General features: G+C 42.3%; 1 protein-coding gene across 1 annotated transcript; it reads left to right on the top strand.

Moving 5' to 3' along the window:
* Positions 1-480: 480 nt before the first annotated feature.
* On the top strand, positions 481-27,544 carry GTF2B (general transcription factor IIB). The gene is made up of 7 exons (XM_081914294.1): positions 481-599; positions 6,050-6,156; positions 17,910-18,043; positions 22,955-23,101; positions 23,238-23,367; positions 24,639-24,920; positions 27,082-27,544. The coding sequence occupies exons 1-7, from the start codon at positions 583-585 to the stop codon at positions 27,213-27,215; spliced, it is 951 nt and encodes a 316-aa protein (XP_081770420.1). The 5' UTR covers positions 481-582; the 3' UTR covers positions 27,216-27,544.
* The last annotated feature ends 106 nt before the right edge of the window (positions 27,545-27,650 follow it).

Raw genomic sequence — 27,650 nt, 5'->3', positions numbered from 1 at the left:
GCACCGGCTTTTTCCTCCTGCCCTACCCCTTTCTCCTTATGTATCACAGATTGCAAGCCCAAGGGTGAGTTTTTTTTAAAAAACTAACTTTTAGGGAGCAGTTTTGGCATGGGCGAAGTCAAGGGGGGCAGCTGGCCCCATCAATAAAAACCAATATAAATGTGAGGTTCTGCCCCCTCCCAATCCTGACTACGCCCATGCTAGAGTGGGGTTAAAACTACAGGTTTTTTTTAACAAAAAAAAGGAATTTATTAATGGGGAACATTTAGGAAAAACAGAGGACACATTTGCCACCTTCTACTTTTAACTGGATGGCTATGACGACTCTACCCATGGAAAGGAGGAGGCGTCCTGGGAAAAGAGGACCTATGGCAACCCCATTACCGCCTCCCATCCTAACCAGGACACACCTATGTACTCTCCCCCGCCTTTGAGCATCGCCGCGAAAGCGAACGCTTTCTTGTCCCGCTAGGCTCTCCGTAGCCGCGGCCTCGGCGAAGCCCCGCCCACCGAGCCGTCGAAAGCATAAAAGCCCGTCGGCCCGCCCCGGCCGCCCAGCCGCGCGCAAGGGGAGGAAGGAAGATGGCGTCCACCAGCCGGTCAGTAGCACAAGTTGCCGGGCGCTTCTCTAGATATAGGAAAGCAGGGGAAAGGGTAGAGGGGTGCGTCCGGGCTCGGGGGGGTGGCGGCGGGGGTCGGGGAGGAAGAAGAGCGGCCTGAGAAGGCGCAGCCTCGCCGCGGCTTGGGCTCCTCTGAGGGGGGAAGGTAGGCCCGCCGCCTCCAGTTGCTCTATCCGGTCTCTCTTTACCTCGCTCGCCGCTCTCCTCCGGCCGCCTCAGCTTGGGCGGCGGCCTTCTCCGCGGGGCCTTGGTTTTTTCTCCTCAGCCCACTCTCGCCTCCACCGCCAAGGATACGCTGCTCGCTTTCCAGACGCCCCGGTGGCCTCAAGTGGTGGTGGAGGACGCGGCTTGGGACGCCTTAGGCCACCTGCGCTTCTTTGCCGACCCCGTTTAAACGGACAGTGCCTTGAAAGCATGTCCCCGCCCCCCCCGCGAAGGATTCTGGGAACTGTAGTTCGCCCACCGCAGAGCTACAGTTCCCAGCACTCTGAACACCCCCATATGGCGTGTAGGCAGTTTTTGACTTCCTCAAAACACAGGATTCTGGGAACTGTAGTTCGCCCAGGGCAGAGCTACAGTTCCCAGCACTCTGAAAACCCCCATATGGCGTGTAGGCAGCTTTTGACTCCTCCAAAAGAAAGGATTCTGGGAACTGTAGTTCACCCACCGCAGAGCTACAGTTCCCAGCACTCTGAACACCCCCTATATGGCTTGTAGGCAACTTTTGACTCCCCCACCAAAACCTTGTGACTTGCTATACCATGAATTCTTTTTTCTCTCCCCACCCCCGCATCCAAATTAATTTTTATTGGTTTTCCAAATCATTGCCACGCTGAATTTAGTTTTAGACAATTTAGTTTTCTCCCCAAAACTGGTTTCGCAGCAATGCCGCATTTCAAGTGGCGGGTGATTCTTTGCCTAGGAGACAACTCCTAGGGGCTGAGGTCCCTTTGGCCCCCCAGTAAAATATTTGAGGGGGGGCCTTCCCCCAAAGTTGATAGGCATTCCCATTCAAATGGTGGACATGTGTCGTGTCATGCTTACAATCTTTTATTGTCTTGCTAATTGTGTGTTTTATATTTGACTTAACTTAGCAATGTTTTCTTTTGAAATGTTTAAGATTTTTTTGGTTAACTTTGTTAAAGGTGTATTCTGTAGCTGATCTCCTTTGTAATGTTTTATTTTGAACTCTTTAAGATAATATTTTAGTTTCCTATTATGTTGCTTTTACTGTATACATTATCTTTCTTCAGTAATGCTTAATTCTGGATTGCTTTATTGATGTTTTAATGATCTGTAAACTGCTTTGAGTTTTTTCTTAAAAATATGTTAGCACCCATGGGCATAGCTAAGAGGGGTCAGGGAGGGGCAGCTGCCCCCCATCAATAAAATACATAGCAAACTGAGGTTCTACCCCCGCCCTAACAAAAGGCCCAACAAAAATCCCGGCTACACTTATGTTGGCACCCCGATTCTTTGCCAATACTGGGAAGGATGCAATAAAGCTGCAGGGCTTGGCAGGCACATCTCAGTAGGGTTAGGGTGAAATCTTGCTGGGAGCAAGGCTGCTGTTCAGTCCTCCAGGTGTTGCTGAGCTACAGCTCACATCTGGAAGGCCATAGGTTAGCCACTCCTGCTGAGGGGAGTTCCCAGGATAGCCAGCTGACCTCGGGATGGGGCCTCCTTAGGTTGCAGCTTGTTGAGCAGGAACTGGGAGATAAACCTTCTAATGTTTTTTAATATGGAGCTCAATTCATAGGGACAGCAGCTGGCATCTCCAAAGAGTCCTTGCTTTACCTGGAGCCGTGCTCTGGGTGGCTGCACCTGATTTCTAGGCCTCATGTTTCTGTGTTGAGGAAATTGCTTGTTTGGATGATGGCTCTTTGGCAGTGCTGGAAATTCACCCTCAAGATATTTCTATATGCAGAGTATATGCAAATGTTTGTTGTAACATTAGGATCTCAAGTTGCTTTCGTAATACATTTTTGGGGAAGCAATTGTGTGAGCAGAACTGTTTTGGGTCCTGTCTGTATGCTCCCTGTTGGGGTCTCCCACTCTTGCAACATCCTACTGTTCTTATTTTTTCTAATACTTTGTCAGAAGAGATGTTTATATTGTACATATTGTAATCCTTAATTGTAATGCTTTGTTTTGAAGTTGGATAAGGTTTGGAGAGATGAGGAGAAGAAGTTTGGGATTGCTTTATTAATTTTGTTCAGGTTGACATTTTAAAATCCATTGTGTTCGGAGTGAAGGCTGGCTTCATCAAATATACTTAGAAGGATCTATCTGACTCCTTGCAATCCTCTTCTGTGAGACAGGGGACATACTGTTAAAGTTGCACACCCATGAAAGTTCTTTGTTGGGCAACATTCTGACTACTTAGACTTGCTTTCCAGATTTGCAGTTGGCCTAGATTAGTAATGTGATTTGCATTTGGCCTAGACTAGTAACATGAAACAGATCATTTTGTACATGGAATTCACTTACTAATTTACTCACGTTGACACTATCTGCGCCAACTAGTGCTAAATGGTGTAGCCAAATGTTATTTTACCCTCTAGCTGTTTGGGTTGGCTCTTTTTTCCTGTGCCTGCTCTACCAGTTTGTTGTCTGGTGTATATACAATGTGTGATTATGAGCTTAGAAACACGAAGGCTGTTACATTATTATTTTTTAGTGCTAATTCCAAAGCATTGTGGATGATACAGGTCAGTGCAAGAAATCCAGAACTAGAGCAGGGCCCCTCACAGGGCCCCTCAATGATAATATAAGGCCCTTGAGCTGAAACACTTTAACCAGCCGGTGGCAAATTTATTGGAACAGTGGGCAGATTTTGATTTTAGAGGAAGTGGTGCCATGGGGTTGTGGCATAACACAAAATTTGAAGATATCCCCTCCGCCCCACCTCCCCAGCCAATGCTGCTTCTAGGCTTTTCTTTTTTCAAGATGAAACCCTGAACAAGGTGAAGAAAGTACAGATGGGAGTGCTTGGGTATATCCCCCAGCCTTTCCAACAGGCATTTTAAAAACACACACACACAAAGGCTCTGAATAGGATGAATAAAATGTTCACTGCCAGCTTCACCTGGCTGCAGGGATATGCTCACTGCTTCTCTCCCCCCATCAGACTTATTTTTTTAACCCAAGACCCTGAGCAGGGTCCTCCTGCTAAGTCCAGCTGCCCACTGCCAACAAAGGCCTGAGTGTGCTGAAATATTCTTGCCACTCCTTCCTTTTCTCCGCAACCCACTGCCAGACTTAAAAATGAAGGGGAAAAGTCCATGAGAAGTGCCTTCTGTCATTTCCAGCTGACTGGCGGGCAACAGGTCCAAGCAAACATTTTGACAGTGTCCTGGTTACTTTGGGGATACCAAGGAAGGCTCCTGACTGAATTGTTTTCTCCCTTTAACAAGCCAGTTACTTCAAGTCTTCCTTGGACCATACAATTCTGTTTATTGACTTTCCGTAAGACTGCTTTCTTCCCTTTTCACTTCCTAAAGAGCATCTTGTTTAGATAATTTTTGAGCTTATTATAGACTACCGCAAAGGAAGATAAATGCTGTGTTTAGGTTAGTTAAACAATTTAGATGATAGCAGCTGTAAGTTTGAGGCCGTGTGACCTTGAGGAAAGTAGGCTACTGTTTAAAGATGTTTGAATGAAACATTTCCTAAATTGACACTCTGTAAGCATAAATATTGTACTATGCTTAAGCACTGTATTGCAACAAGAGTTTGCCAGGGAGCCATTGAGATGACAAATTTGTTATGGACTATCTGAAAGCTTGGCCCATTTTTAAACTATGTAGAAAAGAAAACCTCTTGAGTTGGAATCTATTTTGGAAGGGAATTAAAATGCAACCAACAGCCATACCTTCCACAAAACATATCTTTGGTCATAATACAATATTTGTATTGTTTAGCCGTAGGCCATCACAAGGCAGTATTCAGAACAAATATGTAGCATTAAAGCCAACCACAGGCATGACAAGAATGCCCAAGTGTCCCTTATTGAACTTAAAACAGCAACAACAAAAGCACCACCACAGTACTGTATACATAAAGGTAAAGGTAAAGGGACATACATTTAGGTAAAATAATTCTTATATTAACATTAACCAGTCTAATTTACACCCCGCTAATGTGATTTTAAGTTCATAAATACAGAGGATTGGATATTCAACATGTTTTGACATCTATGTGACTCACTCACGTGCTAAGTGGGAGTGTATTTAGCATATTTATTTTAAATAATAGTTGCACTTCCTGCTTCGTGCTCGTCTACTTCATGATAGCCATTTTAAGAATAGAGAATGTGGTTCTGTGTGGAGGAGCTTCTGTTCAAAGTTTAGAAATCCCACTAGGCATGTTGTAGCAATCTCGATTTCTTGTCTGGTGAACTTGCATTTTTTTGGTGGTATAACCATTACAGGGAGGTATCCCTGGGCTTTTTTTCACCTGGAATTCACCGGAACTGAGTTTCGGCATCTCTTTGGTGTGTTCCAGCACCTCTGTAGTGTTGCGCCACAGCAGCATGGCACTTGGGGCTTTGCAACAGAGGCTGCGGGCAGCACAGCACTCTGTGTTGTGTGTCAGAGGCTCAACAACTTTGGCTGGGTGCTCCCCTCTGAAAAAGGACAAGTTCTGGCACCTCTTTTTCTAGAAAAGCAGCCCTGAGGTATCCTGATACTTATATATAAGTTTTGGTCTGCTGCTTTTGTTACAAGTTGACCACAGTGGTATGTGGTCACAACAGATTTGTCAAGGTGAATGGCTAGCTGCAATAGTTGGTATTACTAAGCATAGTTGGGATATCAATTTCAGGGCTATTTCTGTCTTTGAGGCAAACAGATTCGTCACCAATTTCATGCCATGTTTATCAGCTTCTTTCAAATCCCCAAGGAAGTAATTGCATATATAACATACAGCAAATTATATCCTGTCATGTCACATTTTGGTTTCATTTAAAACTCTGAAAGCATTCTAATGCATTTTACAAGATCACTAGAAATTAGTTAAACTTCAAATATTTTGCATGATCAAGATGAATTAGGATAACGTTTTCCTCTTGAAATAAATGCTGCTTATCAGTTACTTTGTAATCATACAGATTTGTTAAAATGAGGTCTTATAGGGTTTTCATAATATGCCTGTCTTCTCTTTAGCATTTCCCCCTTATATAACTCATTTTCTAAATTGCATAAAATATAATGGCAAGTGGTCTACACCTATTCAAATGTATTTTTATTTCTGTGAACTATGTGCGTACATATTTGTTTAAACTAAAGGACTCATTGGAGGTAGTGACTTAGTTGGAACCTTTTCTCCCATATGCTTTGAACGGCTTAGACTTATTCACAAACTTTTCATAAACATGGTTTTTAATGTGAGTTGTCACACAAAGCTAAAATATTGCATTTGTTTTTAAGGGTGGATGTGCTGCCAAGAGTGACGTGTCCAAACCATCCAGATTCCATATTGGTGGAAGATTACAGAGCTGGAGATATGATCTGTCCAGAATGTGGACTAGTCGTAGGTGAGCAATTTTACAGTAGTTGTATATCTTACTCTAAATATTTTATGTTATTATATTATTTTTATAATAATATTTATTATTTTATCTTAAATGCCAAAAGATTGCATTAAGAGCTTCAGTCAACACATTTACTTCTGCAACAAATCTTTGAGAAGTCTTTGCCACGTAGGAACCAACAGCTTGGTAACCTACCAAGATGTTTATGCAGATACTTCCTGTTAATTTAGTCACCATAGATAACTGCCCTGTCATATTTTTTTTCTGGTTTAGCAAAAACATGGCAGACATTCACTGTATTTTACCCATGTGTCACCTCTTGCACACTGACCCCAAAAAAGACTAGCCACAAAAGTTTCCAACCTGTTACGGGCGTAAAGTCTCAGACTCTGCGCAGTTTTGGAAACAGTCGGGTGTTAACTGATTTCTCAGTTGTGCGGGGTGTGGTTCCTCACAGGCCATTCTTTGTGGTGCCCTCAGAAACTCCCTCTTGAGTTATCAGGTATGGGTATCATATTTTAAGAAACAAACAGGTGTTGTTCATCTCCAACTCCCACCATCTCTGACCCCTGGCATTGCTGACTGGGGGTGATAGGAATTACAGTCCAATAACATCTGGAAGATATAATATTTGGTTACTTCTGCTCTAGGTGGTGCAGAATCAGGTTGCTGTGAACCAACCAGACATAATGAAATGATAACTACATCTTCATAACTTTTAAAGACTTTAGCTGTCATGAAATCAGTAGAGTACAACATCCTAGCCAAATTTCAAAAATAGTGCTCTACATTCTGACATAGCTTAACGTGTGAAGGAGCGGATTTGCCAGTTAGAATGAATTTTACCAATTTGCATAGATTTGGCGTTTCCACAGACATCAGACCTCTGGGAAAAAGGTGGTGAAAGTGGCTAGAGAATATGAATTAATGTATTTTTTCTATTCTCTAAAGTGTTGCTTTAATATAGAAATGGTGATCTGCGCCCCCTGAAAGTCTTTTCTCGTTTCTTAATATTGACTGTGTGCTGTTCTTCAAGGTTTCCACTTAAAGAAGGAAACTGATAAAAGGTTGATAAGTTAAACTTCATGAGAAAAAAATAAATTCCTTGCTACTACTGAGTAGTAATAGATGTAGATAAGTATTACTTTATTTAAATTTATGTCTGGCCTGTCCTCCCAAAATTGCTCTGGGTCACAAACACAAAAAAGACAATCAAAAATTTAAAAAAGAGTATTTACCACATCTAAAAACGATTACAGTGGTACCTCGGGTTAAGTACTTAATTCGTTCCGGAGGTCCGTACTTGACCTGAAACTGAAGCACCACTTTAGCTAACGGGGCCTCCTGTTGCTGCGCCGCCAGAGCACCATTTCTGTTCTCGTCCTGAAGCAAAGTTCTTAACCCGAGGTACTATTTCTGGGTGAGTGGAGTGTGTAACCTGAAGCATATGTAACCCGAGGTACCACTGTACATACCTTCACACCTAATAATTCCAAGGTTGCCAGGAACAGTATCTTTCAACCATCAAATCCTGTATCAGCAGGGATGTTTCTAAATTCCTCCTGAACATACATAATGAAGGGGAGAGGCAAAGCTCACCAGGGAGGGCACTCCATAAATGAGGAACTGCCACTGGTAAGGCCCTGTTGAGGGACAATGCCACCTGGGCAACAGCCTGTTGTGCTCCACTAATAGGGCCTTCACTGCCTACCATAGGGCTCGAGATGTATGGAGGAAGATACTCTTTTAGGTGCTTCCAAGCTGTTTAGGGCTTTGTATGTAGTACTAACCACATGAATTGGGCCCAGTAGGTAACTGTCACCCAGTGCAGAACTGGTATCCACATGGTCCCATTATAACAGCAACATTCTGCACTAGCTGCAGCCTACAGACCTTCAAGGGCAGCCCCATGTAACAGTAATCCAGCTGGTAGCTCATCAGTGCTGAGTGTCAGGCTATCCCAGTCCAGGAACAGCTGTAGCTGCCATTCGTGTGCAGTGCATGCTACTTAGAAACAATTTTAACTGTTGCTATACTAAATTTGCTTGGCTGTGACTCCGCCTATCCTGCACTTTTAGGAGATGACATCACGATCATTTTTGCTGACTGATACTGCCTCATGAGCATTCCACGTTGTAGTTGTTTACTTCAGTGTATAAGCAAGGAGTTGACGTGGTAACTCTTAGGGTGATAATGGGAGCATGGCTTGCTGTGCTAGTAGAGCTGTGATTGGTTGTTGCATTTAATAACCACCTGTGTGCTCATCTGTAAATACAGGTTGCTGAACCAAATCTGCATGTGGAATTATGAGACCTACACAGACCTAGCCATGGCATCCAGTTCTGGTAAAGTGTAGTGCAGGTATGGCTAACCTGTGGCCCTTCAGATGATGATGTTGGCCAGTGGTCAGGGAATTGTCCCAGTGACACCTGGTTAGCCACCCATGATGGTTGAGTCTGAACAGGCAAATCCCTGGATCAAATCCCATATCCATCACTTAGTAGGTGGCTATAAGCAAGCACGGTTCTTTCTGCAGTAAAGGGATAACACTGGCTTGTCATACAGGACTTCTGAGAAAGTACCGTATTTTTTGCTCTATAGGATGCACCTGACCATAGGACGCACCTTGTTTTAGAGGGGGAGAACAAGAAAAAAAAATCTCTCCCTCTCTGCGCAGCGCCCCTTCAGCGAAGTGGCAGGAGAAATGGAGCCCCTTCCATTTCTCCTCCCGCTTCGCTGAAGGGGCGCTGCGCAGAGAGGGAAAGCTGCGCAGCGCCTCTTCAGCGAAGCAAAGCCAGTAGAGCAAGAGGGATTGGTGTGCACCGACCCCTCTCGCTCTCCAGGCTTCAGCGAAAGGAACCCGAAGCCTCCAGAGTGCAGCGGGCACTCCCACTGCGCTCTGGAGGCTTCAGGCGGCTATCCCTGAAGCCATGGAGCCTGCATTCGCTCCATAAGACGCACACACGGTTCCCCTTAATTTTTGGAGGGGGGAAATTGCATCTTATAGAGTGAAAAATACGGTATGTGAAGTGCTGTCAAGACTCTCAAGCAGGAGAATGCCAAAGGCAGATTTGAATCTACTGGTAAAACTGTGTGCTTTGAAGCACTTGCTGACTATTATTTAATATCAGCAATAATTGATGTCCCCCTTCTACCAGAGAGCATCTGCTGGATGCTCTTTTCTACAGATGAGCCACTGCTTGCACCTAGTGTGGTTGGTAAACCTTGGGATTTTAATAGAAAGCAAAGTAAATCTTGAAAGCCTCAATTCATTCCACCCACTACTCTAAAGAACTATATTAATATGCATCAGAAGTGTGTTGATTTTGTAAGTATGTATAACTAAGTATTCTTTGGTAAGGGCATTCTTTAAACAATTATCTGTTTGTACGACTTGGTTTTTCTAGGACTCTCTCCATGCTTCTCCTATTTAAATGCCACTTTCATTTTCAACATCCGTTCAGTTTATTATCAAAACTGACACTGCCAAACAGAACTTCCTCTTCTAATCCTGGCACAAAATTAATGACTGATGACATACGTAGGTTTCATCCAAGCCTCCGTTGGCTTTTTAAAATTATTTTTTATTTCACTTTTTCAGAGAAATACTGTATCCCAAAGTGGTGGTAGTCCATGTGGCAGGCCCTTCCCTGAGGCTTACCAAATCACACCTACACATGCAACACTAAACAGAAGTCAAGGGAAAAGGTAGAGGAGGGAGGTCCGAACAATGCCAGAACAAGCTGTAATTCAATAAGCATTTATATCTAGTGAGGACCAGGGGTGGTGTTCTGTTGCTATAAATATGTTCTGTAAGGGACCCAGCAGCTCTTTTACCTCTGGCTGTTGTGTGTATACCAAGCTCCCTGCTGCTTCTCTTCCCTAGGTCAATGGATAGTGCCAGGCTAGTTTTCCCTCTTGCCATTATGTTCTTTCTTAGAGGAGTTGCTAGTGCCTTTAGTCCCTTGACAGATGGCAGAGTTTGGCGTGCTCTTCCCCTCACCTCTCGTGTATTTGAACACGATTTCTTAGATGCTTAAAGTATTAGTACCATAGCAACTTACATAAGGAAAGGCCACCCTGTTATGGTAGAGCACATTCTTTTTATCTGGTCCAGGGTAAAGTCTCTGACATCTGCAGTTAACTCAAGGTCTACCACCTAAATTTTATTTATCACCTTCAGTTGTATTACTCAGTTCTGGCCTAGATAATGACATTGGATTTGTGTGGGTGCACTTCTGGGAAGTTAGAAGCTCAAAAGGAACTGCTGCCTCTTCTAGTTGAGAATTCCATTTTTGTAGCTGGTTGGTGTGTGAGGGAAAACAATGCATTATGTTCTGTTCTTTTTCTAATCCCAGTGTTGAATTCATACTCCAGACTGCATATTTTCTGGTGCAGCAACAAGCTGTCTACAATTGTTCACATGCTCACCTATGAAACAGATTATTGGTTTGGGTTGTGATGGGTGGCTGGGGACAAAATCTAAGAAATGCTAAAAAGAGGAGCCAGTGTTCAAACTGGGAAACTTTTAAAAGAAACCTTTGAGGTGTGAAACTGAACTCTAGACAGTTACAGTACTTTGAAGAAAATTCCAATGAAACAAAAGAGAGAGAGCATTTTATAGTTTACCATATGTAACTTTACCATTTATGGTTTGTATAATTGTTACTAGTAGTTTTAAATGAAATATTATAAAACCCTAGAAACAAACCAAAATGTAAAGTTAATGTCTTAGAACTTTTACTTTTGAAGAGGAGGTCTGGTCATTTCACCAGTCACTAGATGGCAGCACATTACCTAATTAACAATTTGGACAAGTTCCATTGGATTGTGTGCTGCTGTTTAAATGTTCTTAGAACCTTGTGCACTGTTTATGTAGCAAAAAGTTAGACAAAATGCCAACACATCAATCCACGATACAGAATTCTAACTCTTAATGCTGTCCTCTAATTGGTATCTGTTTCACTAAACTTCACAATTGCAGAAGTAACTGACCATTCAACTCTTTCTGTTCTGGGTAACAGTTTTGTTCAGAGCTAAATTCCTCTTCAGTGATCACCTAGATTCATGGAAATGTGATTTGATTTTTCTTTTCTGCCATGTATTTTAAAATGTTTTTTTCTTCTTCTGTGTTTCTAGGTTTCAGGTTTAGGATTTCAGATTTCTGTTCTAAATATTGTTAATATATTCATTTGCAGTTCATGTGAAGTTTTCTTAATCACTTAAGTTTTGGCCTCTTGGTATACAAAAGCCATCTACAGATAAAATAAAATTCTTGCTAACTTACTAGTAGATTAAGAAAACTGGAATACGCAGAAACTGAAAAAAAGGTGGAGTTGTGTCCTGGCCCATGTTGACAGTTGTTTCTAAATCCAACTTCATTTAACAATCTGTTTAAGATCGTATTTTTTTAATAAGCAACTCTAGCAACATCTCAGAAGTTATGGTTCCTATTGTGTTGTATGATGAGTGGCTGGGTGCTGTAGGTGTATATATGTTTTTTATTTTAATATTAGCAAAGCTAACTTTCCTTTGAAAATGCCAGGATGTTTTTAATAGATAGTAGTGTGTTTTATTCATTTAAAGCACTTACTGGTGTGAATAAACTTTCAAGACTGAGAACTGATTAATCATATACTTCTCTAAATAAAGAATCCTAAAGTAGTGATAAAATTAGTACATGGAGGGATATGTCTTCACCTTATAGCAAGAGAACACCAGTATCTAAGGACTGAGCAGCAGTAGCCACAGAATAATATAAAGCCAACCATGGCTTTTTGTACTGCTGCACTTCAAGCACACATCTAAAAACAGGCACTCTTCTCCACATTTGCCACTTTGTATGTTGCCCCATATGCATCTTGTGTGTATTGAAGACACAGGGATGCCCATTGTATTATTGTATTTGTACTTAATCCAAATATATTTCTGCATTACTACTTGAGCAGTATAAGGAAATGAGTAAAAGGGCAACTCCGTGAAAGCAGTTTCTTTCCCTTCTGGAAGAGTGCCATCCTCTTTTATAAAGTAAATTAAAATCTCGATTTGAAATTGCCCCTGACTCTTCAACCTGGATGACTCACTGACATTTCAAGATCAACATGCTCAAAATAGAATGTCTTGGCTATCTCCCAAAACTCCCCCCCCCCCATTCCTATCAATACTATCCAGCCTCTTTGCCCAGGCACTTAGCCTTGTGTTCTTTTTTTTTCTTCTTTCCTGCAGAATTCATTTATTGCCAAACCCTAACTCCTCTCTCTTAACAGCATTGCCAATATCTGTCCTTTCAATCTCTACTTCTAATGCGCTGTTTCATGTTGTTTTCTTCTTGGCTATTGCTACTTCCTATTCTCTGGCCACCTTTAATCACACTTTGATTTCCTTCCCCCTCTCGGAGGCTCCTGCCTTGCTGACTGCATCAATGTTCTGACACCTCCATTAGTTCTCTCCAGCAAGGTCCCTTCTCCTTTGAACCATTACAACCTTTTTTGTTTTCCATGCCTCTTCATAGCTTTGCTCTTCTGCTCTTCTCTCTCATTATGTCTAGGTTTGAAACATAAAATATACAACCATTTCTGTCTCTCTACTGCTTGGGGTACTATGCAGTTTGTGTGGCACCTATGTGTCCTTTAGTCTCTTCAATCATAGTTTCTTTTTTTTTAAGAAATACCATCAGTAAAAAATAATGATTAACGATATTTGAAAAATCCCTGAAGAATACCTACTAACAGCAATAGTTGGGACATCTTCAATGAACTGATGGGCTTTGTAGTTAGTTTTTTTCAGTTATACCCTTTTGTAGATAGAATGCACACCTTCTGTTGTAACTGTGTTTTCATTTCTTTCCAGGATCACACAGATAATTTTCTCTACCACGATAAAAAAATTTTTAACCAATAGTGTGCTGCTTAAATATATTTGGTATATGACACTGAATAGTTTTCTGTTTAACTTCCATTGCCATCTCGGGGATACACCCCCCCTTTTTCTCCCCAAAGTTGGCAGCCACAAAACAGTCTTGTCATTAAAGCAGGAATGGTGCATAATTCACAAGAGGGCAGATCCCTTTTGTGAGTCATATAGGTCATTCCCACTTGTGTGGAAAAATATTACATCATTGCTGTGCTCACTGTTCTATTTATACAACACCAGAATTTCAAGTACATTTTGCTTTTTTTAGATGCAGTAAACAGTAACCAGACTGCTAGGCCTTAGAAGGAACAATGCTTAATCAAATATTTACATAGAGGCCAAAAGAGGAAAATGCTTTCTCCTATTTTAAACTTATATGGGGGAATAATGGCTCCCTGCCTTCATTGCCATACATGCTGTGTTCACTTTTTAAAAAGATAATCTTACTCCTGATTGATCCTTAAAAAAAAAAAATCCTCTGCAGACACGTAAGAGCAAAGAATAACATCTCAAATATGGTTCAAGAGTTGCACTATTTCCCTCCTCCCCATTCCTATCCCATTGATCCTTTTTTACATCTCTCTATGTCATTATGTTTCTGCTCCAGGTTCAAAATAATACCCTCTCGACAACCAATAGTTATTTAATTTGTGTTCTCAAATATTTGCAGCTGTTATCCTTTGGAAACTTTGTGCTGAAGTTTTAAGCATTAAGTTGAGCATCTCTGTACTAGATTTTATATACTTTGGGGGATCAAAAAAATAACAGCATTCTCTTTATTCTAATTGCCCATAAACATTCTCAGCTGTGTGGCTCTAATGTGCAGCTTCTGTAACATAAGGGTGGGTACATTTCTAAGATTTGCCATCTCAAACCATTAACAGGAGAAACTGCTTGGCTACCTTCATATTGCTCTGTGTAGTCAATCTGCTATCACAGTATTCAGCCTCCCTTGGACAGAGATCATAAAGCAGTAGTATACATCTCCTTAATGACACTGTAAGCAACCAGTATGATCAGTTTTAGTTGTTAATTGTTCCTCTAAAGTCTCATCTTCTAGGGGAAGCCCTTTCTGAGTCATAATTTGGAAAATAGCTGCTACTTCATGAAGCTTGTTGCTTTGGCATACTTACGACTTATGAAATCACAACTATATCTGGATTCTTTTCTAATGACTGATTATTTCCCTTTGCCTACAGTCTTGATAACAAGCCAGCAGCTGAATATCTGAGTACACTTCATTAGCAGCAAATCAGTCTTCACAGTTTATGCTAAGCAGATTTTTAAAAAATACGTTGGGAATTTGTGGTGCAGCCAGAATGTTCTCTCTATTTGCATATATAACGTCTTTATTTAAATACTTTGTAGGAAAGATATTGTTGTAAAAGTTTACTTTGAAGCTCATCTCGGCTTGAAATCTTCTTATTCTTTTCTTCTGAAATCTCAAAATCTGTATAGTATCAAAATGGAGCATAACTCTAGCGATACCAGAAACAGTATAATATAAAAGTACTTTCAAATGGAGTCTTAGTTCAGATTATTTTTGATTAGTGAAAAATTGCATCTGAAAGGTTCTAATATTTTAAAACCATATTCAGTACTTATAAAACAACAACAACAACCTGCCTACTGGTTTTAATTGATGCTCTGTTAAAAGGCAACCTTAGTTTAAATCTATTTCCAAACCCCTAAAATTCCTTTTTTAAATACCGAAGGATACATAGGCTAAGGTAACACTTCAATAAACAAAGCTACTGCTAGTTGATTAATAAAACAAATTAATTTATTTTCATATTACAGTCATTGCATTCTCAAAAAATAAGCAATGCATTGTTAGGGTGGAATTCATCTAACCAGCTCAGCCAGGGCTTTCCCACGTCGGCTCCCCCCACTAAGGGTGAGAGATACATCACTATATCATTCAAAACCATCTTGTGATATCAGTTTAATTTTTTTTGACCTGGCAATATATTGTGAATCATTACGTGTGTGTGCGCTTTACAAAATTCGCAATGTGGGGAAATATGTTAAGCCAGCCAATGCTTCTCTCGATTCCTTGCAGCCCCTGTTAACTCTGCCAGCTCAGTGCTCTCCTGCCTCCTGCAGGGACAGCGAATCACAAGAGTCGTTTAGTCGTGTCCGACTCTTCGTGACCCCATGGACCAGAGCACGCCAGGCACTCCTGTCTTCCACGGCCTCCCGCAGTTTGGTCAAACTCATGCTGGTAGCTTTGAGAACACTATCGAACCATCTCATCCTCTGTCATCCCCTTCTCCTTGTGCCCTCCATCTTTCCCAACATCAGGGACTTTTGCAGGGAGTCTTCTCTTCTCATGAGGTGGCCAAAGTATTGGAGCCTCAGCTTCAGGATCAGTCCTTCCAGTGAGCACTCAGGGCTGATTTCCTTAAAAATGGATAGGTTTGATCTTCTTGCAGTCCACCCAGCAATTACAAGAGTAGGTGCCGGCAAAAATCACAATGTGGGGGAAATGGTGAAGCCAGTCAGTGTCTCTGCATAGCTTCATTCTTATTTCAGGCATCATGATATATCACAATGTTTAGCTGGTGATATGACACGACGTTGAATACCAGATATTGCCTGGCCCTACCCCTTGCCTTGTCCCCAAATTGGTTCTCAGGGTTTTTGGAGAATCCCTCTGTCTGGAGGGGAATCGTTCTGTCTGGAATGCTTGTGCAGATGGAACAATGAGGGAAGTGTTGAATTCCACCCTTAATTTGGGCAACTTTTGGAGGTTGTCTCAACCACACAGCTCTTTCTGTTTGCCTCAGTCTACTCAATCTACTAATCACACCTCTTAATTAACTATATTATTTATATTATTTATTGAATTTATATACCGCCCTATACCCGCAGGTCTCAGGGCGGTTTACAGAATAAAATCAGAATATAAAACCAGAAAATACGTAATCAGAATAAAAATGACAACCCAATAACCCCCCCAACACATTTTAAAAGGACATAGGATGTCAATCAAATCAACCAAAGCCCAGGTTAAAAAGGAATGTTTATTATTATTTATCTAAAGGGAAACTTTGGTTACTAGCTTTGGAATCATCCAGGATCAACCAGCTTGAAGTTAGTTTTAACATCCTGGTTTGTTCCAAAGCTTGTAACCATAGTTTCCCAGTTCACATGAAATGGGAAGCTATGGTTAATTAGAGGCTTCCTGGCTTATCTGTGGCTTGGACAAAGAGAGGGAGGATCAAAGGGGTTCTAGCAGCAGGCAAAAGGCAGATACATATCTTGGTTTAATAAATGAAGAAACAATTGGCAATATTGTTTCTCAAGCTTGTTATCTGTGGTTGCAGAGGAGGACTTGAAGATGTGGAGGGGACAAAATTCATTGTTTTTCAAGGTTCTCATTTTGAGCCATGCTGTCAAGTGTTTTGTTCTCCAAGATCTGTCCCAAGTTTTGGGGGTATCAGTTTTAGAATAAGAATATTGTTACAATATATAGAGGTGTACGTTAACAGCTTGTAACTGGGCATCTGCTGGTTTCGGAAAGACAACATGCCAGCTTTATTGGTTCTGTGAACTCAAATTGGCAAGTTAGCTATAGCATTACTGTTTATGTTATCGTTGAAGTGTCCCTAAATGCTGAATTAGGTTCCTTCCTGCCTTCCCTCATTTTATTTGTATACTATTTTCTGACACAAAAATCATGCTCAAAGCAGCCAGCAAAAAAAGAAACAGGGATGCATTTCAAACAAACGCTACAAAACAATTTCATAATAACCCAGCATAGCAAAACAGTAACACAGTGACATTTTCATAACATAGCAAAGCGAAAATACAATATACAAAAAAACATTTCAGTACTGTAAATATAATATTAGCAACATGTAGCATACAATCACAAAAAAAGAGAGAGCTTCACAGTTTCTCTTTCGGCCCAGAAACACCCCTCCTGTGATGTTGCTCAGTCCTTCTCCTGCAGAAGCTTCTTATAAGGCTTCCAAGGAGAAGGGTGGGGTAGCTAGAAACACTCTTCCCATTATGAAGTTTCCCTCATTGATGATAAGCTTCCAAACACAATATTCTACTTTGGTGCTGGAAAGCTGGAGTTGCATTTCAACCTTAATTTGCAGGTTACCAAAGTTTCATGTGTACGTGCGGTTATATGACACCTGACCTCTCCATTCCTTGTGTTGCCTTCAGCCTGCTGAATCCAGCAACAGATAGTAGCATGGAATAAGCAGGCGTTAATGTAGGTCTGACCATAGGATGTTTGCCAGACCTATAGAGCCTTGTTAATGTTGCCTTGAAGTGCAACAGAGCTTTGTTTGGACCAGCTGAGGTGCCTGTGCTTTGCAGGTTCCCATGTTCTAGCCCAGAGGTAGCCAACATAAGTGTCCTTCATTTGTTGTTGGATGCCAACTTGCATTGGTCCACGGCAGCATGGCCTCTGGGCAGGGATGATGGGAGTTGTAAGCAAACAATATTTGGAGAGTACCACATTGGATGCCCTTGTTCTAACCACTCAGATGCAGTCACTCCCTGAGAGTATCCTTGAGTGAGAGCTGGTTACACTGTGAACTCTTGGAAGTGTTTCTGTTAACTTCATTACTTACTTGTCATCTACAAAATGTCACTAGGGTTGCTAGAACAGAGATTGTCTGAGACAGGTTCTGCCTCACACTTCCTAATTTGTGTAAAAAACACACACACCCAAAACTATCGACTTTTGTCTTAAAACGATTCCCTGAATGTTCTCTAAATGGTTGCTGTGGTTGTAAACGAAATGATTCTGAATGCATATTTGTGAACCTCTTGAGACTTTTCAAAAACAAATGAATGATGATGAATGCTTTTTGCATACTCAGGTGACAGAGTCATAGATGTAGGGTCAGAATGGCGAACATTCAGCAATGACAAAGCAACCAAAGACCCGTCTCGAGTTGGAGATACCCAGAATCCTCTTCTGAGTGACGGTGATCTGACTACAATGATTGGCAAGGTAATATGAATCACGAAATGCATTAATGCACAAGATCTGTACAGCAGCAGGGAGAATTTGGCAGAAACTTGGATATTGTTGCTTTTAAAGTGGCAGCGCAAAGTTGGGGATAAGCAAGCTGTGCAGAGTGTTAGAAACTGGAGTAGAAAAGCTATTCACCACATGGCTCTTGGGACCTGGCCTGTGGTCACCAAAACAGAATGTCTAGTTGCCTTTTTTTCTCCCCAGTGCAACAGCTCTTTCTGTTTACTTTTACGTAGATAATTTATTTGGGTCCCCGTCCCCCAATTTGTGGTATTGGGAGAGTTGTATAGCGAAACAGGTTGTTCAGCGAGCACAGAGGGACCTACATTTAGGCATGTATAGGACAGTGACACCCAGTGAACTTCATGGCTGAGTGGGGATTCGAGTCTTGGTCTCCCGGGTCCTAGTCCTACAGACACTCTAACCACTTCACTACACTGGCTCTCACTAGGGAAAACCTTTTTTTGGCAAAGTCACAGCTTCTGTGATAGGTGGAGCTGCCATTTTCTTTGCTGAGTTCTATAAGGGCAGCACTGTTTTAGACTAAGGAGGAGGAAGCTGACAGGCAATGCCACCCGCTCGGCTGGTTGTCAGACGAAAGGCAGGTGGCGCTTGATGAATCCACTGAGGTTGGTGGGGCACTTGCTCAATTCACCCTAATGGACCAGCTTCCACCACAGGTCTTGAAGAGATACTGGAGGCAGTACTATCCCACTGGAGTTACTACTGTTGGATTTGACCTAGCTCACGAGGCAATGGCACTCCTGTATTTGGTCTTGAGCTTTTGTTGCATTTGCAGGCTTTAGCCAAGTTATCTATCTCTATAAACCAGTTTGTAAACCAACTGATGCCCAGCAAATAGCATCCAAGTAACCCCTCAGGCTTATTTAATTAACTTCTCAGAAACGTAAAACACACACATACAAAAAAACCAAGAAACAGAGCATATACATTGTGCTTATACCACCGCAACACAAAGTTAACAGATTATTAAACTGGGGAAGGGAGAAAGATGGGCACGCTGTAATTAAGAACTTATGGAATGATGGCAATAGCTATGCCATTCCCAAAGAAACCTCTTTAAGAGTGGAGAAAATGTTTAGGGGTGGGGCACTGATGAAGGGGTTGGGGGAAAGAAACGAGCCATAACTGAGAGCCAGTGTGGTGTAGTGGTTAAGAGTGGTAGTCTCGCAATCTGGGGAACTGGGTTCGCGTCTCCGCTCCTCCACATGCAGCTGCTGGGTGACCTTGGGCCAGTCACACTTCTTTGAAGCCTCTCAGCCCCACTCACCTCACAGAGTGTTTGTTGTGGGGGAGGAATCGAAAGGAGAATGTTAGCCGCTTTGAGACTCCTTAAAGGGAGTGAAAGGCGGGATATCAAATCCAAACTCCTCCTCCTCTTCTTCCTTTAATAGGGAAATGTGCAGAAAACTGTGCTCATAAACTGATGAACGTGATGTTTCTGGATGCAAGAGAGATGCTGCACCTAGAGAAAAGGAGTTGGGGAGGGGGCAGGGGAGGTGGTCAAGAGAGATTAAGAAAGGCCAGGGTTGACTTACACCTCCCTACTAACATTAGAGAGAGAAAGCTAGGAGCCTACCGTACTCCAGAAAAGCGAAAAGTGCCATGGCAATTTAGGAGGCCAGCAGAAGCTGCAATACTTAAGGAGAAAACTTCAGATGGGTGTGTTCGGGGGGGATTGTGAAAGCAAAGGGCCGCAGGAGAGTGTTGGTGTTTGGGTGCTAATACTGCACCCCTCATGGTAGGCAGGTAGGCCTGAGAGCCATCCTTGAGCATTCTAGAACGAGCCGGGCTCCATTCTCTTTCCATAGATGGAAAGCTACAACCGAGGAAGAGAGTGAGAGATGAAGAAGGTGCCATGCAAAGAGCCAATGCCTGAAGCAGGAGGAAGTAAAGTTTGCGGCCGCAGCAGAAGCATCAGGCACTGCAATGAGAGCCTCTGGGCTCAGGAAGCACAAAACACTGATAGACCCCAAAGCTGGCTTGAAGCTTCCCCAAAGAGAAAGGAGATGTTGCCTGCCCAGTTGCATGTTGGCCTCCACCCTGAGGGAAGGAAAGTGTTCTGGCTAGCCGGAGATAGTCCCAGCCAGAGAAATGCTGTCTGCTTGCTTGTTCAAAATTCCCCAGGTACCAGTCACATTTTGCGTCTGGCGTGGGTCGAATTGCCACCAAGTGAAGATGTCTTGTTGGCAGGTCTGGCGACTGACATCTCCACCATCTGGCTGGTGTGCAACAACATTTTCTGATGAGCAAGCCCCAGCATCAAAAGACGCTGCTGCGTGTCAGCCAACCGGCCAGTCTGTGGAGCTATCTTCCCACTATTTTTTTCTGGATTGTTTTGTTTGATGTCAATACGTTGTAAACTTCTTTGAGATTTTTTTCTTTAAAATATAAAGCAGCATAGAAATGAATGACAATAACAATAATAATAATAATAAGCCCCACCAAAAAAGAAAAATGGTGACTAGACAGTCCGTTGTGGTAACCGCAACCTAGGTTTAAGGCGCCGTTTGGCAATTAGCTTATATAGCTGAATTTCTAACACTGTTTTCTTGACATCCATGTTCACACAACTACCAGGGACTGATGTTCCCTGCATATCCATAAGGCGTGCTGTGTAGACCCCAGGGGTCATCAACTTGATCTTGTTTGAACATAGAGTTGTACCAGCTGTGCGGTGAAAGAAAAAGGAACTGAAGCATGTTCTGTATCACTGAGATGTTTGTCACTGCTATTTTGGGGGTTGCTGACTAGTTTTCCTTTCCGAATCACAAGCAGTTTCCATAGCTGGAAGAACTAGCAGTATCAGGAGATGGTATATGAAAATAGCATAACTGATTATATATTATTCTATGTAAGGTGTGTGTATCATCTTATGTTCATTTTTATTTCTCCCATGATCTCCCCAGTCTTTTCAAACAAGGATTGAGCTATGATCAGGATGCTATAAGGTTAACTAGTACTAATAGAGACCAGAGTTTTACAGGATGCCATGTTGTGCAATGATAGCCTTCAGCATTTCTGTGAGAATCCAGTTGATGTTAGAGAAAATGTGGACTCCTTTGCTCTCACAATTGTAATGCAGACTGGGTCAGGCAGTCATTAGTGGACTGCCTACATGGCTGTGTTCAAATATTCCACGAAGCCTCTGCTTTTTAAACCTTCTGGTAGTATTGCCCCAAAGTGAAGATGGAAGTGCAGGTTATACCCAGATTTCATTCTTGTCTGGTGAGGAAAAGTAGTCAGGAAAGGGCTAACTCCTGCTTTGTCCAGGGCTTAAACATTCTGGTATCAGTAGGTGATGAGTGGACCTCAAAGAAGCAAGATTCCTGCAGAGTTGTAAGCTGTGTTACTCTTTTATTGTGTTGGGAAGGTACCGTGGAGGCTCTACCTCAAGAGCAGCCAGCTTGGTAATATGGGCTATGAAAGACATACTGAAAAATCACTCTTTGCAGGACAGCTTCTGGCCGCTGTATTCTTCTGAGCTGGCCAAGCAGGTGGCAAAGGAAGCCTGGCAACCAGTCACCTGCTTAGCTGACTAGCCCTGCAGACAGAAGAGATCCCAGACAGCAAAGGAGGGTCAAGGTCATGAGTTTGGCAAGGGGTCAGAGCCCCCTGCAGCAGGAGGAAAAAGCCTAACCCCAGGGCAGTGGAATTAGAAGCCACCTTGCTAAGGGTTGCGCCCTCCCTGTATTTAACTCTTTCAATATGAAAATGGAAGATATGTGTTTGGTGTCCAGATGTACAAAATCTGGGAATGTGTGGGAAGGGGACCAGGTTGGTTAGGGCAGTATTTTCTCCTCTGCTTCCAAACATCATCTTCTGTCGCTACATGCACCTCTGGTGGGCTTCTTGCTTGCTGTGTTGTTTGCCCAGGAAGAAGCAGTGGATTTGTTAGGACTCTCATTTTCTCTTTCTGCACCCTATCCCTGCTGTTTACTGTCCACAAAATGTAGTGTTTGCTTCTGAAATGGGAATAAAATGAGTCCACTGTAGTCACAGTTGAAAACCTATGTTGAGCCATTCTTGAAAAATGTGGAACTGACCAGAACTTTGCTAGGTTGTGCAGTGTATATTACATGTGTTTTTCATAGAGAGCAACAACTGGACTTATGAGCAATATAGTCTTGGCATTTACGTAATAGAGCAGGGGTTGTCAACCTTTTTTTGGACCAGTGGAAACATTTTGAATTTTGAAAGAAATTTATATTAGTGGTTGAACTAAATGAACATGGCTAACTTGGGTGCATCAATTCAGGGGGTAAAACATAGTTCGATACAACTGCAAGTTGTTGCTTTTTTGAGTGGGTAGGGTTCCTGTGGGGAAAGTATTGCTGGACCTCCCTGGACCTGATGTAGGTCTTCCCATGTAAGCAACCGGGACTTCCTTTTGCCATGAGACTACATGAAGTTGGAGTGATGTTGGCCTTTGAAGAACGGCTGAAATAAGGATGGCAAAACACACTAAAAGTGTGCTTTTCATTTAGAGCAGAAATTCTGAAACTTGGGTCTCCAGCTGTTGTTGGACTACAACTCCCATCATCCCTAGCTAGTAGGACCAGTGATCAGGGATGACAGGAGTGTAGTCTAAAAATCGCAGGAGACCCAAGTTTGGGAAAACCTGATCTAGAGAATGAAAGAGGGTCATTATGACCACCGTGTCTGTAGTCTACTTGGAAATAGTGACAGCCACCTGAAGGCGGCTGCATTGTGATCTGTTTCTAATGACTTCATTGCTAGGATGTTGTAATAGGTGTTGCTTATTGCAGCCTCTGAATCCTCACATAAGTGCAAAAGTGGTCTTACTGTGTATATCTGGCACAAATTCCAGCAATCTCTGACACATTGTAAACCCTTCTTCTGCAGGGCACAGGCGCAGCCAGTTTTGACGAATTTGGGAATTCAAAGTATCAAAACCGGAGGACCATGAGCAGCTCCGACCGCGCGATGATGAACGCGTTCAAAGAAATCGCTAGCATGGCAGACAGAATCAACCTCCCCCGAAATATAGTTGTAAGTTCATGCCTCCCTCTCTCAAATTGTTCTGGCGTTTACTTAGTTAGCATAATATAATGAGCGCATGAATTTTTGATATTATTGCTAATTAAATGGCCTGGAGTTAATTAAATTTTGTCTGCTTGCTTTGAAGGATCGAACCAATAATTTATTCAAGCAAGTCTATGAGCAGAAGAGCCTGAAGGGGAGAAGTAACGATGCCATTGCCTCCGCTTGCCTCTACATCGCCTGCAGGCAAGAGGGCGTTCCGAGAACATTCAAAGGTAAGCGGGCAGCGTAGTGTCGGCTCCATCCGGGATCATCCAAAGTATCTTCAGCTAGCACAAGCTGCCACCTCATTCTTCAGTATCCGAGAGCAGCGAAGCAAAACCTGCGATTCCCAGCAGTGGGCTTCGTGTTTTGTATCTTACTTGCCTTTTAATCACTTGTACAAATTACCTGCAAACTGTTTGGGAAGGGGGCAGTCGGGCAACCCTCTTTTCCCTGAGCCCAGTCCAAAGGGAGGAGTTACATAGAAACTGCCGTCTAAGAGCCATGCAGCCGTATGGCTGATTGTATGGTAGCATTGAGTCACTGAGTATAACATCTGTGCTTCATGGGAGCCTATAGTTATCATACACCTCTTTGCTTGATTTGATTATTATCATTATTTGAATAGCTGTATGTTGGACAGCGCTTGGCATGTGTCCATGTCTTTACACGACTGCCTCACCAAGTCATTTCCACCTGCCCTGCAGAATGTTGATGCACGGTTCCCATAATTTCCACCCGAGATCAAACTGGCCCACAAATTTTAAAGTGAGAAAGGCAAGCAGGTTTAGGATCGTGGAGAATATGATCAGCATTGCATCCTAATATACGTTAATGATGTAATTTAAATAATTAAACACATGCAGCAAAGCAAATTGACTTTAATGTGCATACTATTCCAGTGAAACTTGTTTTGTGGGTTTCTCCTTTTTTTGTCTTGTGGGAAGAGAAATACTAGCTAACACTTAGTGTGAAGGGACTGGAAGATTCATGAAAGGCCAGATGTATGCAAATAAAGAGTTTTATCTCCATGCTGCTCAGAACCTGCTGTTATTCCCTGCATTGGAAAACTATTGGTAAACATTGCTCTTTTCTCTCGCTCCTCCTCCCCACAGGCGAGGACTGTGGCTTGCTCTTAAAATGCTGCAAATTCCTCATTCCCGACATATTGTGCCTGAGTCCTAACAAAATCATTCTATTAAATTAAAACCTGTGCTGTGGTTCTGAGACCCAACAACTGAATCAATAGCTCTTGAATTGATGCTCACTCCTCAGTGCAATTCCTTGGTGACTTTGAATGGAATGTTTCTCTTAAAAGTGGGTGCCAGTTTTGTTGACTACATAGAAGACTGAGTTACATATTTGTGCTGCGAAGATTTAAATGGAGGGTTAAGCTTTAATTGGTAGCAGGGAGAAGGGACTGAGAGTGTTATTATCCTTAACTTAACTGCAATCCTGTTTCAGCATTAATGTTGTGTGTGGTTTTTGTGTTTTCTCGTTTCAGAAATATGTGCTGTCTCCAGAATTTCCAAAAAAGAAATAGGCCGGTGTTTTAAGCTCATCTTGAAAGCTTTGGAAACGAGTGTGGATTTGATCACAACTGGAGATTTCATGTCCAGATTTTGTTCAAACCTGGGTCTTCCTAAGCAAGTCCAGATGGCAGCAACACACATTGCCCGTAAAGCTGTGGAATTAGACTTGGTTCCTGGGAGGAGTCCCATCTCGGTTGCAGCTGCAGCTATTTATATGGCTTCACAAGCCTCCGCAGAGAAGAGAACCCAGAAAGGTAACATTTCCATTTCCCCCTCCCCTGTTAAATTCTAGCTCTGTTAAGTCATTTATTCAGAAAGAAAAAGAGTAATCACTGATGCAGAAAGCACTATAAGGATCCTCCTTTTGCCATGATTTGGGATGTATAAGCAGCTCAGTAATAAGCCATGTGAGTAATTGCCAGGCTAAGGAGCCAGTCTGGTTAGTGTTGAATGAGCACTGGAAAGAGCCAGGTTCAAATCTCTACCTAGCTTGCTGGGTAATGCTGGGCTGAGATACTCAAATATCTCTTGGCCTAATCTACCTTACAGGATAGCGGGGCAGATCTGTGTTGTCTTGAGACCTCTGGAAGAAAGGCAGGATACAAATGTAATAAATAGCTAGGCACACTTAGTGAGCTTTTAATTATTATGCTGGCACCTGCATTATACAGCTTTAGGCATCAGGCAAAAATGTTCCTCTTTAACCAGGACTTTGGCTGAATGGCATCCAATGGGGGGTGTGGATTGTTGGGTTGTTTTCATTTTTATTAGGTATTTTGTGTTTTTATATTGTGATTTTGTGTTGTAACCGCCCTGAGACCTGCAGGTATAGGGTGGTATACAAATTAATAATAATAATTCATTTCCTTCCGAACCATGGTCTCAAGGCAATTTACACATAAAATAATAAAAAACACAAAACAACCAGTACATTTAAAACAAAGTTAAAACTCTCCCCCCAACCCCCCCCCCATATTCAGAACATGTGTGTTGTCATGCGGCGTTAGGAACATAGCTTAAGTGGTCTAAATTAAATGTAATCCTCTCTAAAGTCTGGCATTGCCTCTTTTAGTAAGATGTTCAGTTCTGTCTAGCAAGGTTGCCATTGGTACATCCCTTAAATGGGGAAAGGATGGAAATGCTCCTATGTGGACTGATCCAGTTCTAACCACATGGAAAGCCAAAGCTCTCTGCAGATCGTGGGAGTAAAGGTTCCTCTCATCTGGGCATGAAAAACTGTAAGAGCTGAATTCATGCCTTGGCAATCAGTCAAGGGCTTTTGAAACAGCTATCAATAATCGAAGTGCTAAAAAAAAAAAAAATCAGTTGATGACAGGCTTCAGGTAGTACAAACAGATGGGGGGCGTGGGGGGTGCCGTGGTCTAAACCACTGAGCCTCTTGGACTTGCCAATTGGAAGGTCGGCGGTTCAAATCAGAGTGACAGTGAACTTCCATTGCTCTGTCCCAGCTTCTGAAAACCTAGCAGTTTGATAGCACACCAGTGCAAGTAGATAAATAGGTACCGCTGTGGCAGGGAGGTAAACAGCATTTCTGTGCGCTCTGGTTTCCGTCATGGTGTTCCGTTGCACCAGAAGCAGTTTAGTCATGCTGGCCACATGACCCGGAAAGCTCCCTCGGCCTGAAAAACGAGATGAGCGCCACACTCCATAGTCGCCTTTGACTGGACTTAACTGTCCAGGGGTCCTTTATCTAATACAAACAGAACAGCAGGTTCAGTCAACCAGACAAAGCCAGGGATGTTTTGCTTGGCTAACCTAAATTGCTAACCTAAATTGCTACATGAACCTCTTTATTGAAAGCAAGTTGTTCACACACACACACACACACACACACACACACACACACCTCACTGAAGGCAATGGCACCTTCCCATTTAATCCCATTTAATGAAGTCCAGTCCAATGAGAGGGTCATGGGGGATGGAAGGTGCATCTTCAGGTATTCATGGTGGGGCTTGCTTCAGATAGGAATGGAGGATCTGTGTCCCTTTGGATAGTGTAAAGACTCCAAACACTATTCAGCCCAGCCAGCCTGATGCCGAATTGGGCATTAAGCTCCAGTGACATCTGGTTACCCACCCCTGATTTAAGGCCTTAAGAGATGAACACTTGCACTTTGAATTGGACCCAGGTCTGATTGGTAATAAATGACCATATCCAAGTGCAAGTGCAGTGTGAGCTGCTCCGACAAAAATCATATTCTTGCGTCTTTCTATTGTAGTACTACATTGCTCCTGAGAAGCTTTGAGATTTTTACTGAAAGCAGCCTTTTAAAGGTTGTTTGTTTCTTTTACACTGTCTGAAGCTGAGCACCAGGAAGAATTTTTTTGGAAACGCTCCAGCCTTGTAACTCTACTTGTCAGTTTAACTTGTCTGCCTTGGGTTTCATTTCAGAAATTGGAGACATTGCCGGAGTAGCTGATGTTACAATCAGACAGTCATATAGGTTGATTTATCCACGAGCTCCTGATCTTTTTCCAGCTGATTTCAAATTTGATACCCCAGTGGACAAACTGCCACAGCTGTGAATTTCCAAGGGTACGTCTGTAGCCCACAGAGGTTTTGATTTCGACTTAAAAGCGATATGTATAAAAACGGTACTGTTGAGCCTTCAAGTTGCGGAACTGGTAAAACTATGTGAAAAAGCCTAACTGAGGAGTCAGAGCACACATTCCAGGTGTAAACAAAATAATTTTGTGGCATATTTTATGTATATATTAGTGAAAGTAATTATTTAACAGCCATCAATTTCCTATTGTATGTACTTAAGATTTCTTTCATAGAGATCTTGGTTGTTGTTTTTTTTGGAAAATATTTCAGATTCTAATTCCTGAATAAACTGTTTTCCAAAAACCTATACTGTTCTGCAAGTTTCACTGTGTGTGTCTGTCTTAAATAAACATCAACTTGGAGCGTACATCATCTTTTGAAATTCTTCAGTTCCTATTCAAGCATTTTTATAT

This window comes from Podarcis melisellensis, assembly GCF_964234715.1.
Source record: "Podarcis melisellensis genome assembly, chromosome: 6".
NCBI classification, from domain to species: Eukaryota; Metazoa; Chordata; class Lepidosauria; order Squamata; family Lacertidae; genus Podarcis; species Podarcis melisellensis.
Note: the sequence above shows the minus strand (reverse complement) of the source record. Positions and strands in the feature narration are given on the sequence as shown.